Source organism: Humulus lupulus, chromosome 4 (genome assembly GCF_963169125.1).
Source record: "Humulus lupulus chromosome 4, drHumLupu1.1, whole genome shotgun sequence".
Classification (NCBI taxonomy): Eukaryota; Viridiplantae; Streptophyta; class Magnoliopsida; order Rosales; family Cannabaceae; genus Humulus; species Humulus lupulus.
Window position 1 is genome coordinate 175,496,533 of NC_084796.1, and position 13,826 is coordinate 175,510,358.

The 13,826-nt window shown below is 42.5% G+C and overlaps 1 protein-coding gene across 1 annotated transcript; it reads left to right on the forward strand.

The window, feature by feature from the left end:
• The first annotated feature begins 9,094 nt into the window (after window positions 1–9,094).
• On the forward strand, window positions 9,095–11,829 carry LOC133832692 (uncharacterized). Its single transcript, XM_062263003.1, has 8 exons — window positions 9,095–9,131; window positions 9,271–9,696; window positions 9,818–9,915; window positions 9,972–10,044; window positions 10,132–10,242; window positions 10,344–10,457; window positions 10,603–10,751; window positions 11,641–11,829. Exons 1-8 carry the CDS (start codon window positions 9,095–9,097, stop codon window positions 11,827–11,829), a joined length of 1,197 nt encoding a protein of 398 aa, XP_062118987.1.
• Window positions 11,830–13,826: the final 1,997 nt, after the last annotated feature.

Here is a 13,826-nt window from a genome sequence, read left to right on the forward strand (position 1 = left end):
CGCTAAATCCTCCAGCTGCGCCCGCCAAAGAGGAAATTACTCGTGAAGAAGCTCTCGGGGCCAAACTCATGAGCCGTGCCCTTCGATCAGCCAAGGATCGCCTTGAACGTATCGGTAAAAGTGACCGTGTCAAGGATGCAATGGTCGAGGCTGAAAACATGGGGGTCGACTAGATTCTGAACAGGACCCTGAACGAAATCTCCAGTGTGAGTACTTCTTCATTTCTTAAGCCTTAGTTTTTTATTCTTCACGGCAGGCTCTAACTTTTCCTTTATTCACAGGCTTTGCTGTCTGCTATCACTGCTCGTACCCGTGCCCAGGCTTCCATCGAGCAGGTTAAGGCAAAGGCCACTGAGAGGCATCAGGTGAAGGCAGCTGAGGAGCTTTCGGCTGCAGAGGCTAGGCATGCCAAGGAGTTGGAGGCAATGGTTCGAGAGAGGGACGCTGCGGTGACTAAGCTGTCATAGGCTGAAGCTGCAAAGGAAGCTGCAATAAAGTCGCGGCAGCAGTATCGAGATTCTAGCGTAACCCATCTTCGCGAAATCAAAAGGCTGGAAGAGATGCTCAAGCCCAAGGAAGAGGCCATTGCTACTCTCGAAGGAAAAGTCGTTCAGTTAGAACTCGACAACTACAAAAATCTGGAAAGGTACAAGAGGACGACGCTCCGATGTTTCTACAATTTCTGGAAACATAATCAGGGTGCCAACTTCAGCTATCTTTCTGAAGACGTCAGGACTGCCGAGTTGGCTCGCTGCACTGTCCAACTGGTCGAAGAGGAGGCAAGAGCGAGGAACCCCGCCTCTCTAAGCATTGTTGCCATGGAAGAAGAAGAAGTTGTTGAGGATGCGACCAACCAGGATGCTGCTCAGGACCCTCCAGCCCCAAGTGCCTCTTAAACTTTTCCCTTGTTTTTTCTTTCTTTTTGGCTACACGACCCACGGGTCATGATGTAAAGACAATACTTTCGTTTTAAACTTTGCTGAACGGGCAGTAAATCTTTTTTCTTTTACCTGAACAATTACATCCAAGCAGCGATGCTTGCGGTGTAAAGGCTTAAATCTTGATGCTATAATATCTTTATTTATTATAACATTTGTTCGTATGACCGAACTTAGCATAGTACTTTGCATGATTTAACAAAACATAAAATTTGAAAAATACTCTAAGTACTGTAGCATGCTTTCACTCATTTTGTTCATGTGTTTACATACCTTGCGAGTATGCTTTGCTATCGATGTGCCTTATATGCCCCCCAAGTGATCGAGGAGCTTTAGGTCCTTGGTCACTTACCCTAACCATGGCCTGTTCGAACATTCCTGTTCGTGTGAAAAATGATACTTGTAATACAGCAAAACAACACACGTAATGAACAAATACTTGTAAATGTAAATTCACAATAGTTGGCAAGAATGACTGGCTGCGCACAGTCCCTTATAATCTCGTATTAAAAATGGACTAAACATGTCTTTACGAGTGATTCTATAATAGAACCTTACATATACGAGCAGTTAGCCATACAACGTGGCTAACCCTCTTTGCAAAACTTGTAAAAATTGAAATTTAATACAAGCCAGTCCTTTATAAAGGACTGTTTACTGATAATACTTGCGCAGGTGTTCTCCATTCCAATAACGTGGAACGAGATCTCCGTTTAAGCGTGCAAGTTTGTAGGTGCCTGGATGAAGGACTTCTTCAATCTGGTAAGGTCCTTCCCAATTGGGTCCGAGTGCTCCAGCAGTAGGGTCGCGGGTATTTAAGAAAACTCATTGTAACACCAAGTCACCGACGTTGAATTTCCTTTCTTTAACTTTGGAGTTAAAGTACCGGGCAACTTTTTGTTGGTATGCAGCAACTCGGAGTTGAGATTTCTCTCATATCTCATCGATTGAGTCAAGGGACTCCATCATTAGCTGGCTATTCTGTTCCTGGTCGTAAGTCAAAAGCCGATGTGAGGGGGGATCTAACTCAACAGGCAACATAGCCTCATACCCATAGGCTAAGGAAAATGGAGTATGCCCTGTCGCTGTTCGATGAGATGTTCTATACGACCAGAGGACTTCAGGCAACTGCTCTGGCCACGCTCCTTTAGCTTCCTCAAGTCTTTTCTTCAGGGTGTCTTTAAGAGTTTTGTTCACGGTTTCGACTTGCCCATTCGCCTGGGGGTGTGCGACTGAAGAAAAGCTTTTAATAACTCCATGTCTTTCGCAGAAATTGGTGAATAAATCGCTGTCAAACTGGGTCCCATTGTCTGAAACTATCTTTCTGGGCAAACCATACCGACAGACAATGTTCTTGATGACCAAGTCGAGAACTTTCTTGGTCGTGATGGTTGCGAGTGGTTCAGCTTCGGCCCATTTGGTGAAGTAATCAGCTGCCACAACTGCGTATTTTACTCCGCCTTTCCCTGTAGGTAGGAATCCAATCAAATCTATCCCCCATACTGCAAAAGGCCACAGACTCTGCATTTGTTTCAATTCGTTTGGAGCTGCTCGTGGAATCTTGGAGTACCTTTGACATTTATCACATCTTCGTACAAACTCCATTGAATCCTCGTTCATCGTTGGCCAGAAGTAGCCCTGCCTTAGAATCTTTTTTGCCAAACTCTGCCCCCCAGCGTGATCCCCGCAGAAGCCTTCATGCACCTCTTTCATGAGTTCCTTAGCTTTTTCTGGTGTAACGCACCTGAGTAGTGACATCGAATATCCTCTTCGGTACATAACGCCATCGACCAGTATGTATCTAGCAGCTCGTCTTTGTAGAGTTCTGGCTTTGTTTCTATCTGTTGGCAGCGAACCATTTGTCGGATATTCCAAGTAAGGCGCCATCCATGTATCCTCCATCCGAATCTCCATACTGGACTCAGCTGCTTGTATGCTCGGCTTACTCAGTCTTTCTACCGGCACAATGTTCAAAGTGTCAGCATCCTTCGCGCTTGCGAGTTTGGCTAAGGCGTCTGCGTTTGAATTCTGATCCCGCGGGATTTGTTGGAGGGTGTATTTCGTGAACTGGGCTAGCAGGTCCTTTGTTTTATTCAAGTAGGCCACCATTTTCAAACCTCGCGCTTGATATTCTCCTAGGACCTGATTCACCACCAGCTGTGAATCACTATAGATATCAAGCATCTTTATGCTCATATCCTTTGCCATTCTCAATCCAGCGAGGAGTGCTTCATATTCCGCTTCATTATTTGATGCGGTGAAGTCGAACCTGATGGCGCAGTGAAATCGATGCCCTTCCGGCGTTATCAATATCACTCCCGCTCCAGCGTGGGATTCGTTGGATGAACCATCCGTGAATAGCTTCCACGGAGGAGTTTTGTCTTGAGGTACGGGCGCTTCAGGCAGTTCGCACTGCTCACTATCCGGGAGTTCGGTGAACTCCGCAATAAGATCAGCTAAGACTTGTCCCTTTACTGCTGCTCGCGGTGAATAGGTTATATTGAACTGCCCTAGTTCGACTGCCCATTTTAATAATCGCCCAGCCGCCTCAGGTTTTTGGAGGACTTGCCGAAGGGGCTGGTCAGTTAGAACTGTGATAGGATGGGCTTGGAAGTAAGGACGTAACTTCCTAGAGGCTAGAATTAGGCAATATGCTAACCCTTCGATTGGCGGATATCGTAATTCTGCACCGATCAACCTCTTGCTGACATAGTAGACTGCTTTCTGTACGCCTTCTTCCTCCTGTAAAAGTACCGCGCTAGCAGCAACTTCGGTAGTCGCCAGATAAATAAACAAAGTCTCTCCTTCGATCGGCTTTGACAAGATGGGAGGTTGTGCCATATGAGCATTCAACGCCTGGAATGCTTGCTCGCAGTCTTCTGTCCACTCAAACTTTTTCTTCCCCCTAAGTAGATTGAAGAATGGGACGCACTTGTCTGTTGATTTCGAAATGAATCTACTTAGGGCTGCGATCCTCCCCGTTAAACTTTGTACATCTTTGATCTTTTCTGGCGACTTCATGTCGATCAGGGCTTTTATCTTGTCGGGATTCGCCTCGATTCCTCTTGAATTTACGATAAACCCCAAAAACTTCCCTGATCCGACTCCAAAGGAACACTTGAGGGGATTTAATTTCATTTGGTACTTGTTTAACACATCAAAGCACTCTTGTAAATCCCTCACATGCCTTTCTGCCTTCTTAGACTTTACCAGCATGTCATCCACATATACCTCCATGTTTACACCGATTTTCTCCTTGAACATGTGGTTGACTAGCAGTTGGTAAGTCGCACCTGCGTTTTTCAGTCCGAAGGGCATTACTTTGTAACAATACAAGCCCGTATCGGTCCGAAAGCTGGTGTGATCCTCATCAGGGGGATGCATGCTAATCTGGTTGTAGCCTGAATATGCATCCATGAATGAGAGGATCTCATGTCCTGCAGTAGCGTCGACCAGCTGGTCGATCCTTGGGAGTGGGAAGCAGTCTTTCGGGCAGGCTTTATTGAGGTCTGTAAAATCCACATAGGTCCGCCACTTGCCGTTAGGCTTGGGGACCAGCACCGGATTGGAGACCCACAACGGATAAAATGCCACTCGTATGAACCCATTCTCCTTTAGCCTTTCGACTTCTTCTTTTAAGGCTCGTGATCTATCTTTATCGAGCAGCCTTCTCTTTTGTTGCACGGGTGGAAAGGTTTTGTCTATATTCAGGACATGGCTGATTACTGCAAGATCTATCCCAACCGTGTCTTTATGCGACCAGGCGAAAACCTCCTGGTTTTTTCGCAAGAATTCCACCAGTGCGTGCTTCGTGGTAGGCTCTAAGTTTTTCCCAGCCTTTATGACTCTGGTTGGGTCTTCTTTGTCGAGTTGGACCTCCTCCAGGTCCTCAACGGGTCCAACATTTTCTTCAAAATCCCCAAAGCGAGGATCCAAATCTCCATCCTCACTTTGGGCAACACCCTATTTGGTGACTTCATCACCGGATTGGGCTTGCGTATCAACTGCCATCTGCAATCTATCTGGGGTAGTGCTCCTCGGCGTTCCACTTTTTGCCTTTGTGATCGAGGCGTTGTAGCACTCCCTGGCTTCCCTTTGGTTTCCCAAAACGCGTGCTACCCCCGCGTCTATTGGGAACTTCATGGATAGGTGCCACATAGAGATGATGTCCCGTAGATCAACCAGTATGGGCCTTCCAATAACGGCGTTGTACGCTGAAGGAAATTCGAACACTACAAAAGTGGCGAGTAATGTCCTTGTTGCAGGCGCTGTACCCGTCGTTACTGGGAGTTTGATCAATTCGGCTGGGGCGAGTCCTTCTCCAGAGAAGCCGTATATCGTTTGATTGCAGGGCTCCAAGTCCTTCACGGAAAATTTCATGCATTCCAGTGTTGATTTATACAGGATATTCACTGAACTTCCTGTATCGACCAGTACCCTCTTCACCATCATATTGGCCATCTGGATTTCCACGACCAGCGGATTAGAATGTGGGAACCTAACGTGTTGGGCGTCGTCATTAGAGAAGGTTATCTCTCCTCCCTCTGACCGAGCCTTTTTTGGGGCACGGTCCTCCACAGTCATCATCTCGATGTCCTGGTCGTGGCGCAGAGTCCGAGCATACCGTTCTCTGCCCTTTCTGCTATTTTCCGCGAGGTGCGGGCCTCCACAGATGGTTAAGAGTGTTCCAGCCACGGGGGCAGGCTGTAATGGTGGCGAGCGTTGGCATGTGGACGCCTGCTCGTTGCCACCCGGAGCTTCTCGTTGGGAATTTCCCGAGGCCTGTACGTGTCTTCTCAAGTGTCCTTGTCTAATAAGGAACTCGATTTCGTCTTTTAACTAGTTGCATTCATTAGTGTCATGTCCGTAGTCATTATGGTAACGACAGAACTTGGTGGTGTCTCTTTTCGAAATGTCCTTTCGAATGGGCCCAGGTTTCTTGTAAGTCACACTGGAACTTGTGGCCTGGTAAACCTTTCCCCGAGACTCAACGAGGGCAGTGTAGTTAGTGAACCGAGGCTCATAACGATTACCCTTGGCTCGTTTGTTGTCGGAGGTGGAAGGCTCGTTATACGGCCGTTTTCCACCGTTATTGCCATTACTGTTGCCGTTCCCGTTCCCGTTGCCTTTGCCGTTGCCACTAGGTTTGGACCCATTGGCGGCCTTGGCGGGTTCGGAAGCCTTCTTATCCTTGCCTGAGGGCTTTCCATCGTCGGCAATGGCTTCTTCAAGCTTGATATAGCGATCAGCTCGATCCAAAAATTCTTGGGTAGTTCTCACCCCTTCCTTTCGGAGACTCTTCCAGAGGGGAGAACGACGTTTTACTTCTGCAGTTATGGCCATCATCTTCCCTTCGTCCCCGACCGTGTTCGCTCGAGCTGCTGCTCGCATAAAACGTTGGATGTAGTCTTTCACTGACTCCCCATCTTGTTGGCGAATTTCAACCAACTGGTTCGCTTCAGTCGGATGCACACGACCTGCGTAGAACTATCCGTAGAACTCCCTTACGAACATTTCCCAAGAAACTATGCTTGCAGGAGGGAACTTAAAAAACCATTCCTGCGCAGCTTCAGAAAGTGTTGCAGGGAAGATCCTGCACCGAGTGTCTTCGGACACTTTCTGAATATCCATCTGAATTTCAAACTTGTTGACATGGGACACTGGGTCCCCATATTCGTCAAAGTTTGGGAGCGTAGGCATCTTGAATTTGCTCAGGGTTTCGACATTAGCTATCCTTTGCACGAAAGGAGTGCCTTTCCTCCTATCATGGTCGATGTAAGATGTCCTCCCCCCGACCAGCTGTTGCACTGCCTAGTTGAGGGCGTCTATCTGGGCCTGTACAGTGGCAGGAATCCCTGTGGCCTCCGTTGCTGGAGGGACATTCTCGCCATGCTGCTCACGGCGGTCGTTGAGTACATCTCTCAGGTCCTCTTCTCTTCTCCGCTGCTCGCAACCCTCGAGCCGGTTGAAGACATTATTTTGCCTGGGTTGCCCCCCAGCGTCCTGTCTATTGGGTTGGTCATCTTGAGGTACCTGGCTCCTACCTTTACCTCTTTCTTCATTCCTCCCACCGGTGTTTCCTTTGCCTGAGTCGGCCTCATTATACCCGTGGCCATCTCTGAACCTTGACTGGCCATGGTGGGACCGGCTGTTCCCTCTATTCCTGTCTCTAGCTGAAACGTCCCGAGCGTTAGAGGGCGGCCTGTGCTGGTCGTGGTGTCCCCATGCATTATCATGCCGTGGGGGGCCCCAGACCGCAGAGCCTAACTCTGAGTCCCTCCCGTTACCAGGAGGGTACTGACCTCTGTTCGGTAGGTTCGGTCCATCATCCCTACGACGTCTAGGATTGCGAGGCTGATGCTCGGCCCTATTCTGCCTCTGTTGCGGGGGATTACCTCGAGCAGCTTGGGATCGTGGCTGTGCCTTAGGGTCCAGTGGGACATCGTCGCGGGGCATCTGAGGCTGCTTGGGCCTTTGCAGACTTGAGGGCTGGATTGGTGGGCTAGGATCAGGACCCCTCTGAGGTGGCCCATTCACAGGTTGGTCAGGCTGCGAGGCAGGTGCAGCCTGATTTCTATCCAATAGCAAGGCTGCCTCGAGGGCTGCCATGGCTTCGCTCTGGCGGCGGTCCACCTCCGCCTGCCTTTCGCTCAATTCCGCGCGCTGCCGTTCAATCTCCTGTTGTTGCCACGCCATAACTTCAGTGGCAGTCTCCTGACTGGCTCTCAGACTAGCCAGTTCTTCCTGCAACGTGCCCAGGGTACTCTTTAACGTTGCATCATCCATTTCCTCCTCCTCAAAGTCCAGTTGTGGCTCATCCTCTGCCATGCTTGCAGGAGGAGGAGGAGGTGGCAGGTTTGATGGTGCAGCAGCGGCCACCTGTCCAGTTTTCTTTCTAGCTTTCGCCATTAGTTTTCTCAACAACGATAAATCAAGCTCTCAATGAAAGCACCAGAATGTTGACCCACGATTTGGCCAACTGACACGGAGTCAGAATATGCTTGATATGAATGAAAGTAATGAAAAGAACGTAATGACAAAAGTAAATAAGACACAGTATTTTATAGTGGTTCGGCACCATGATCTGGTAATGACCTACGTCCACTTAGGTTGATATTGATATAAAAATCAGATGAGTGATCAAAGAACTAGGGTTCAATGAGTTTTCACTAATCTCTGAAGAACAATACAATATTACTAGGAGAATTACTATAGTCTCAAATGATTCAAAAGCCCAAAAGTCCCTCCCTTGAGCTATCTCTTGCTATTTATAGGCTCAAGGGGGATTACAAAAAGATTGTTACAGATATTCTTTCCTGAATAATCGGATACTCAAGAGATTGTGTGAGATAAATTCGGGATTCTACAAAGATCTTCCCATTAATGTTGCCTTGTATGCGGAGCTATCGACCAGACTGGTCGCAGGTAAGACTGGTTCGCACTGCTTCTAACGTGTCTTCTGGTCGATACTCTAGCAGAACGTTTCTAGGTGTCAGCCACGTGTCAAGGAATCACTTGCCACGTCACCAATTCTAATTTTTTGGATAACACTCTTGATGTGATAATGTGTGCATAGAATCTGTTTGATTAAATTCCTGAATGACTTGTATTTTCTTTAACACATTGCTTCATCCTTCCTAGTAGTACACATTGCTGCTCTATTAAGTCCAGACCTCATCTGATGCACTTGCTGTTTTTTTTTATGTTACATTTGAAGTCTGTTAAAATAGTTAAGATAAAAGTGTGTTGGCTTGGTGTGATTATGTGTAAATTTCCCTGTCAATTTACTTCAGGAACTTTCATATCTTATAAAAATTATCTATACATATGCATACACACTTTCAAAACTTGCAAGCCTACTGGTACACATTATGCATTTTGGCCATCATCTCAGATATCTATTTGATTGAACTGAAACTTGGTTGTGCATTTTGTTTTTATTGTTGGGTTAGCTGACCTATGTTTAAAGCTTTGGCCATCAACATAACATGGTGGTATTTTAGTTTTAAAAAATTGACCCTGTGACAATTACTGTCTTAGGACTGCAATTTACTGCATTACTTAAAGCACAACCCAGTTAATAATATGACGCAAGATAGTCCTTGCAGTGTTCATCAGTGTTTTTGCTCATGGAATAATTGAAATATGTGGAAACAATGAAATATTTTTTGTTCATCAATGTCCTACTTGCTGGTAAAATATAATGTCTGTCTTTGTTTTGTTTTGGTAAAAGTTAAATCCAGAACATTGACATATATAACTCAGCATTGTTGAGTTGTGCATTGAAAAAATTATAGAGCAGTTACTGAGTTGTGCATTTTCTTCTCTACAGGTTTCTATTCTGTCGGGCAGTGCATATATATACGCTTGGCTGTCCAGAATACAGTTGACTATGTCGCCTCTTCACCTTATTCAGGCAGCTACAGCCTTGATTTTAAACAATCAACACCTTTATTTAGTTCAAGTTGTGAAGGAGATTGGGGAGGGTTTCTAGAGAAAAGCTGTTGTGGAGCAGCATTTAGTGAGTACCTTTATGTATTAGGCCAAAGAGCAAATCAAACTGGAAAATTATTTCTGAATTCCACTGAGCAAGGAAGTTGTCTCGTTTTGCTTACAAGGTTTCGTGGAAACATCTCTGGTTGTGGGATTGAGAAGCTAGTTAGTGGGAATGGTGGCTGTTCTGACTACTCTCTTGATGATGTTACCAATAAATTGGGAGATAGAGTTAGAAGTTTAAATGAAAACTGTGAACTTACAAGTTTTAAAGGAACCTAGGAGAGTTCTTGTGATTTTTGTGTGAAGAGCTGGGAAGACATTAGGGGAATGGATTCACCATCTGCAAAACATGAGCCTGTTAACATTGAAAATGAAATGTGTAGGTTCGCAGTTTTGGTGTCGATTATTGGTAGCAGGACTGAAGATGTTGGATATATCAGACCCATTTTCACATGCCTTGTGGGACAAACACTCAACTCTGGTATGTTTCTCTTGAAACTTTACACAAAAGTATTGTTTTCAAATTGTATTTTTCAGCTGGTTTGTGTTTTTTGCATAATAAAAGAAAGGAAAGACATAAAACATAGTAAGAAGAATAGCATTAGAAAAGGTGATAATTCCTCTTTGACTGGATAATTGTGCAAATACTCTGTATGGAAATGGAAATTGAAATATAAACTTTGCTTTATGGATGTAGGTGTATGGATTCTGATTGGTTTCCTAATAGGAGTTGTAATGATGGTATTGGTTGCTGCATGCTTCCTGTATAGAAGATACTTTAAATCAAATCTCCCATCCAAAAACCATGGTATGCTCTAAAATGTTTCACCACTAAACAAGAAGCCATTTTTTCCTAGATGTATGCCATGTGCCATACTTGTACTTATTTTTGTCTAATTCACATGACAGTGTTCAGGGATGTCCTTACAAAAGAGCCTGCTTGCCGAAAAGTACCTGTCAAGGAAGTGTATGCTGCAACAAACAATCTCTGTGAATCAAATGTAATTGGTGAAGGAACTGCAGGTTAGAACTTTGCTAAAACAAAACAAGTCTGTTTACATAAAAAAAGTGTAACAGGAACGATATCCCTATGTCCATATCACCTTATCTAAGCTATTTTTTGGACCATCCACCATAGAAATCCTAACAGGTGTTATTTTTAAATCAGGAAAGGTCTACAAAGGGATACTGTCAAATAAGCAACCCGTAGCAATTAAGCACATCATTAATGATGAAGATGTTGAAACATTTGTTAGGGAACTTACTAGCTTAACACATATAAGACACCCGAACCTTGTAGCTTTGCTTGGTTGCTGTGTAAGGAAAGATGATGGCTTCCTTATTTATGAGCTTTGCCCAAATGGGAACCTCTCTAAATGGCTTTTTGGTATTTCCTGACTCCTGTGTAAGGTTATTCTATATTTCTAATTCATGTTATCATGTTTGGAGCTCATGAAATATTGAATTTTGACACACTAGGAAGAGATAAGGTCCTGTCATGGATTCAAAGGCTTGAGATTGCAATTGATTGTGCTAGAGCCTTATCTGAAATAAGGACCTGTCATGAATGCACTTTATAAGATCCCTGGTCAGTAGTCTCAGGTTATACAGATTTACAGACTTTGTGTTGTAAATTTTTTGTTTTATAATTTATAATTCTACTCTTAATCTGGGTCCTGGATTTTTCAATGATTCTTCTTTTAGCCTTTATTTTTAATCTTAATACATTTCTATAACAATGATGTTAACTAAACCATTGATGTTGTCCCCTGTTATACTTTCTTCTACTCTTTTCTTTTGGCTATAGAGAAATTGTTCTGTTAAAAACACACGTGGAACATGTTTTAACTGCATTATGCTCTCCTCCAGCAGACTGGCAAAATAAAATTTGGAACTTCTAGTGCATTGAAAAATGATTTTGCGATTAGAAAAACTTATTCTTCTTTTTGCCACACTGCATTCTATGTTATTTTATTTATTTATTTTCTGGAATTTTCTAGGGACACATGTTTCATACCAAAATCTTGCACCACATAATGTTGCATATATATATATTTCCTTTTCGAAATAGAACCTGTCATTTGAAGTCATATGGCTGGTTGTGAAATTTTATTATTATTATGTAAAATGTCACATGCATTACTCTTATTTTACACCCTTGCCATTGTTATCTTCAATTGATTGTATTATTTTCAACTTGTGGCAGAACAAGTTTTTTGGTGATCAACCTGCCATTGATGTACTGACGAAGAAGCGAAATGCATTGCTTGGAGTGGCTACAAATGATGATGGAAAGCAAGTGGAGGAAGATGCTAGATATCCACCATGGGTGCAATGTTGCCTGAAATCTCATTATCTGGATAAATATGATATTTGGGGAAGTCGACAGTATTGAATATTTGGCGCTAGATTGGTGGTTATTAGGATAGATACTCATTGTCTTGTATGTTGGTTGGAAATTGTATAGCAAGTTAGTTTTGCAATGTGATTTAAGATTTATTGGTTTAAGTTTTCTGGTCTTTGTCTCCTGAGAGCTATAATATAATTTGATGACAGTGTTGAATGTTTTAAACTAATTTGTGGATTGTTAATACAATGTTGAATGCTTTTTACTTTTTGTTATTTGAAAATCAAGTTCATTTGATGATGCTAGCATATATTAGAAAACTAATTTTAATTATATAAATAAAAAATAAAAATATAATAGAATAAATTAGTGTTATATAAATGAATATATAATGAGAATTTAAACTTATCTAAATATTAAAATAATACGAAAAATGTGTTATAATATCTATTACAATAACACTTTTTATAAGTAAAGAACTTTGTTATGCAAACTTCATTATATAACACAAAAAATGGGTTATACTAAAGTGGAGTATAACACAAAAAATGTGTTATATAATCAACTATAAATAATATAATTAAACACTTATCTATTTATTAAAGTAACACAGAAAGTGTGTTATCGTTGACAGTATAATAACACATCTGCATAACAATGATAAAGTGTTATGTACAGTACCATGACCTACGATAACATAGTCGGTCTTAACACATCAAAAAGTGTTATGGTATGTTTTGATAACACCTTTTTGGTGTTATTAAAAGCATTTTTTCTTGTAGTGAGCTAAATCGAATGGGAGAAGAAATGACCCCTGTTTTCCTTCTTTCTTTTTCTTCTTCTTTTCTTTAACTTCCTTCAGATTCTAGACTTCCCATTAAGGCATAAAGCCAAAACAACACTTAACTCTTATCCCTTGTAAGCCAAATGACCACAATACCCTCCCATTAAAATTTAAGCCCTTAATCCATCCAAGGGCATTCTGGTAATTTATTCCCACTTCCCGCTAATTCCTTGAGTGTCTCTAATATTTATCGCTTACTTCCCGACACCTAACTAATCACCAATTATATTCCCCAATATCAAAATAGACTCCAATATATTCTCTAAATTCCCAGAAATATCCCCAGGCTCGTCCCGAGCCGGGTATAAATCCCCGCCATGACTTTTTCGCCGAACCACTCACTAGGATCGTCTCGAGTAACAGATTACAAATATATCCACATAATAATGTGGTCTCGACAATTTATCACATATATATACAGTTATGCCCTCAACAGGCCAAAATTACGATTATGCCCTTCTAACCTAATCAAGGCCTACTTGCATACTAATACACATAGTCATGCATCCCAGATATTCAAATAATCATATAACATGCTTTTAATCATTAAACCATATATAATCCAGTTATGCCCTCCCGACACACTAATCAAGGCCCTTAAGCCTTATTGTTAAATTTGGGTCATTACATTTAATACCTTGATTAGCATACTGGAAGGGCACGTGGGGGTAATTATGTGAATTATATTATTATATAACTGAGTATGGATGATTATGTGTATTAAATGTGTTCAAAGACCCAATTTTGTTAAAAAATGGTATTTTCATAATTTTGACCCATTGAGGGTATATTTGTAATTATATTGTGTATATGCATTGAGACCACATTATTATGTGAATATATATGTGATATTTGGAAAGAGTGGATCCTTTCGATTGGTTTTAACAGAAAGTCACAACAGAGAAAATTCTCAGCTCAGGTTGAGCCTATGGGTATTTTGGGAATTTTTGTATTTAGGATAATTGATAAAATTAAATTTATTGGTGGGATAGTTATGTTTGATGTATTAGTTGGTAAATTTAGAGATTAGTTGTGTAATTAGAGTTTTAAGTTAAATGACCAAAATGCCCTTGAGGTTAATTAAGGGGTTAAGTTAATGGAGGGGAAAAATGGTCATTTGACCATGAAATTTGATAAAAGGAAAACCCAATGCTGATGGTTTCCTCCTACTCGTGCTCACCCTTTCTCCACTTTCCTTCTT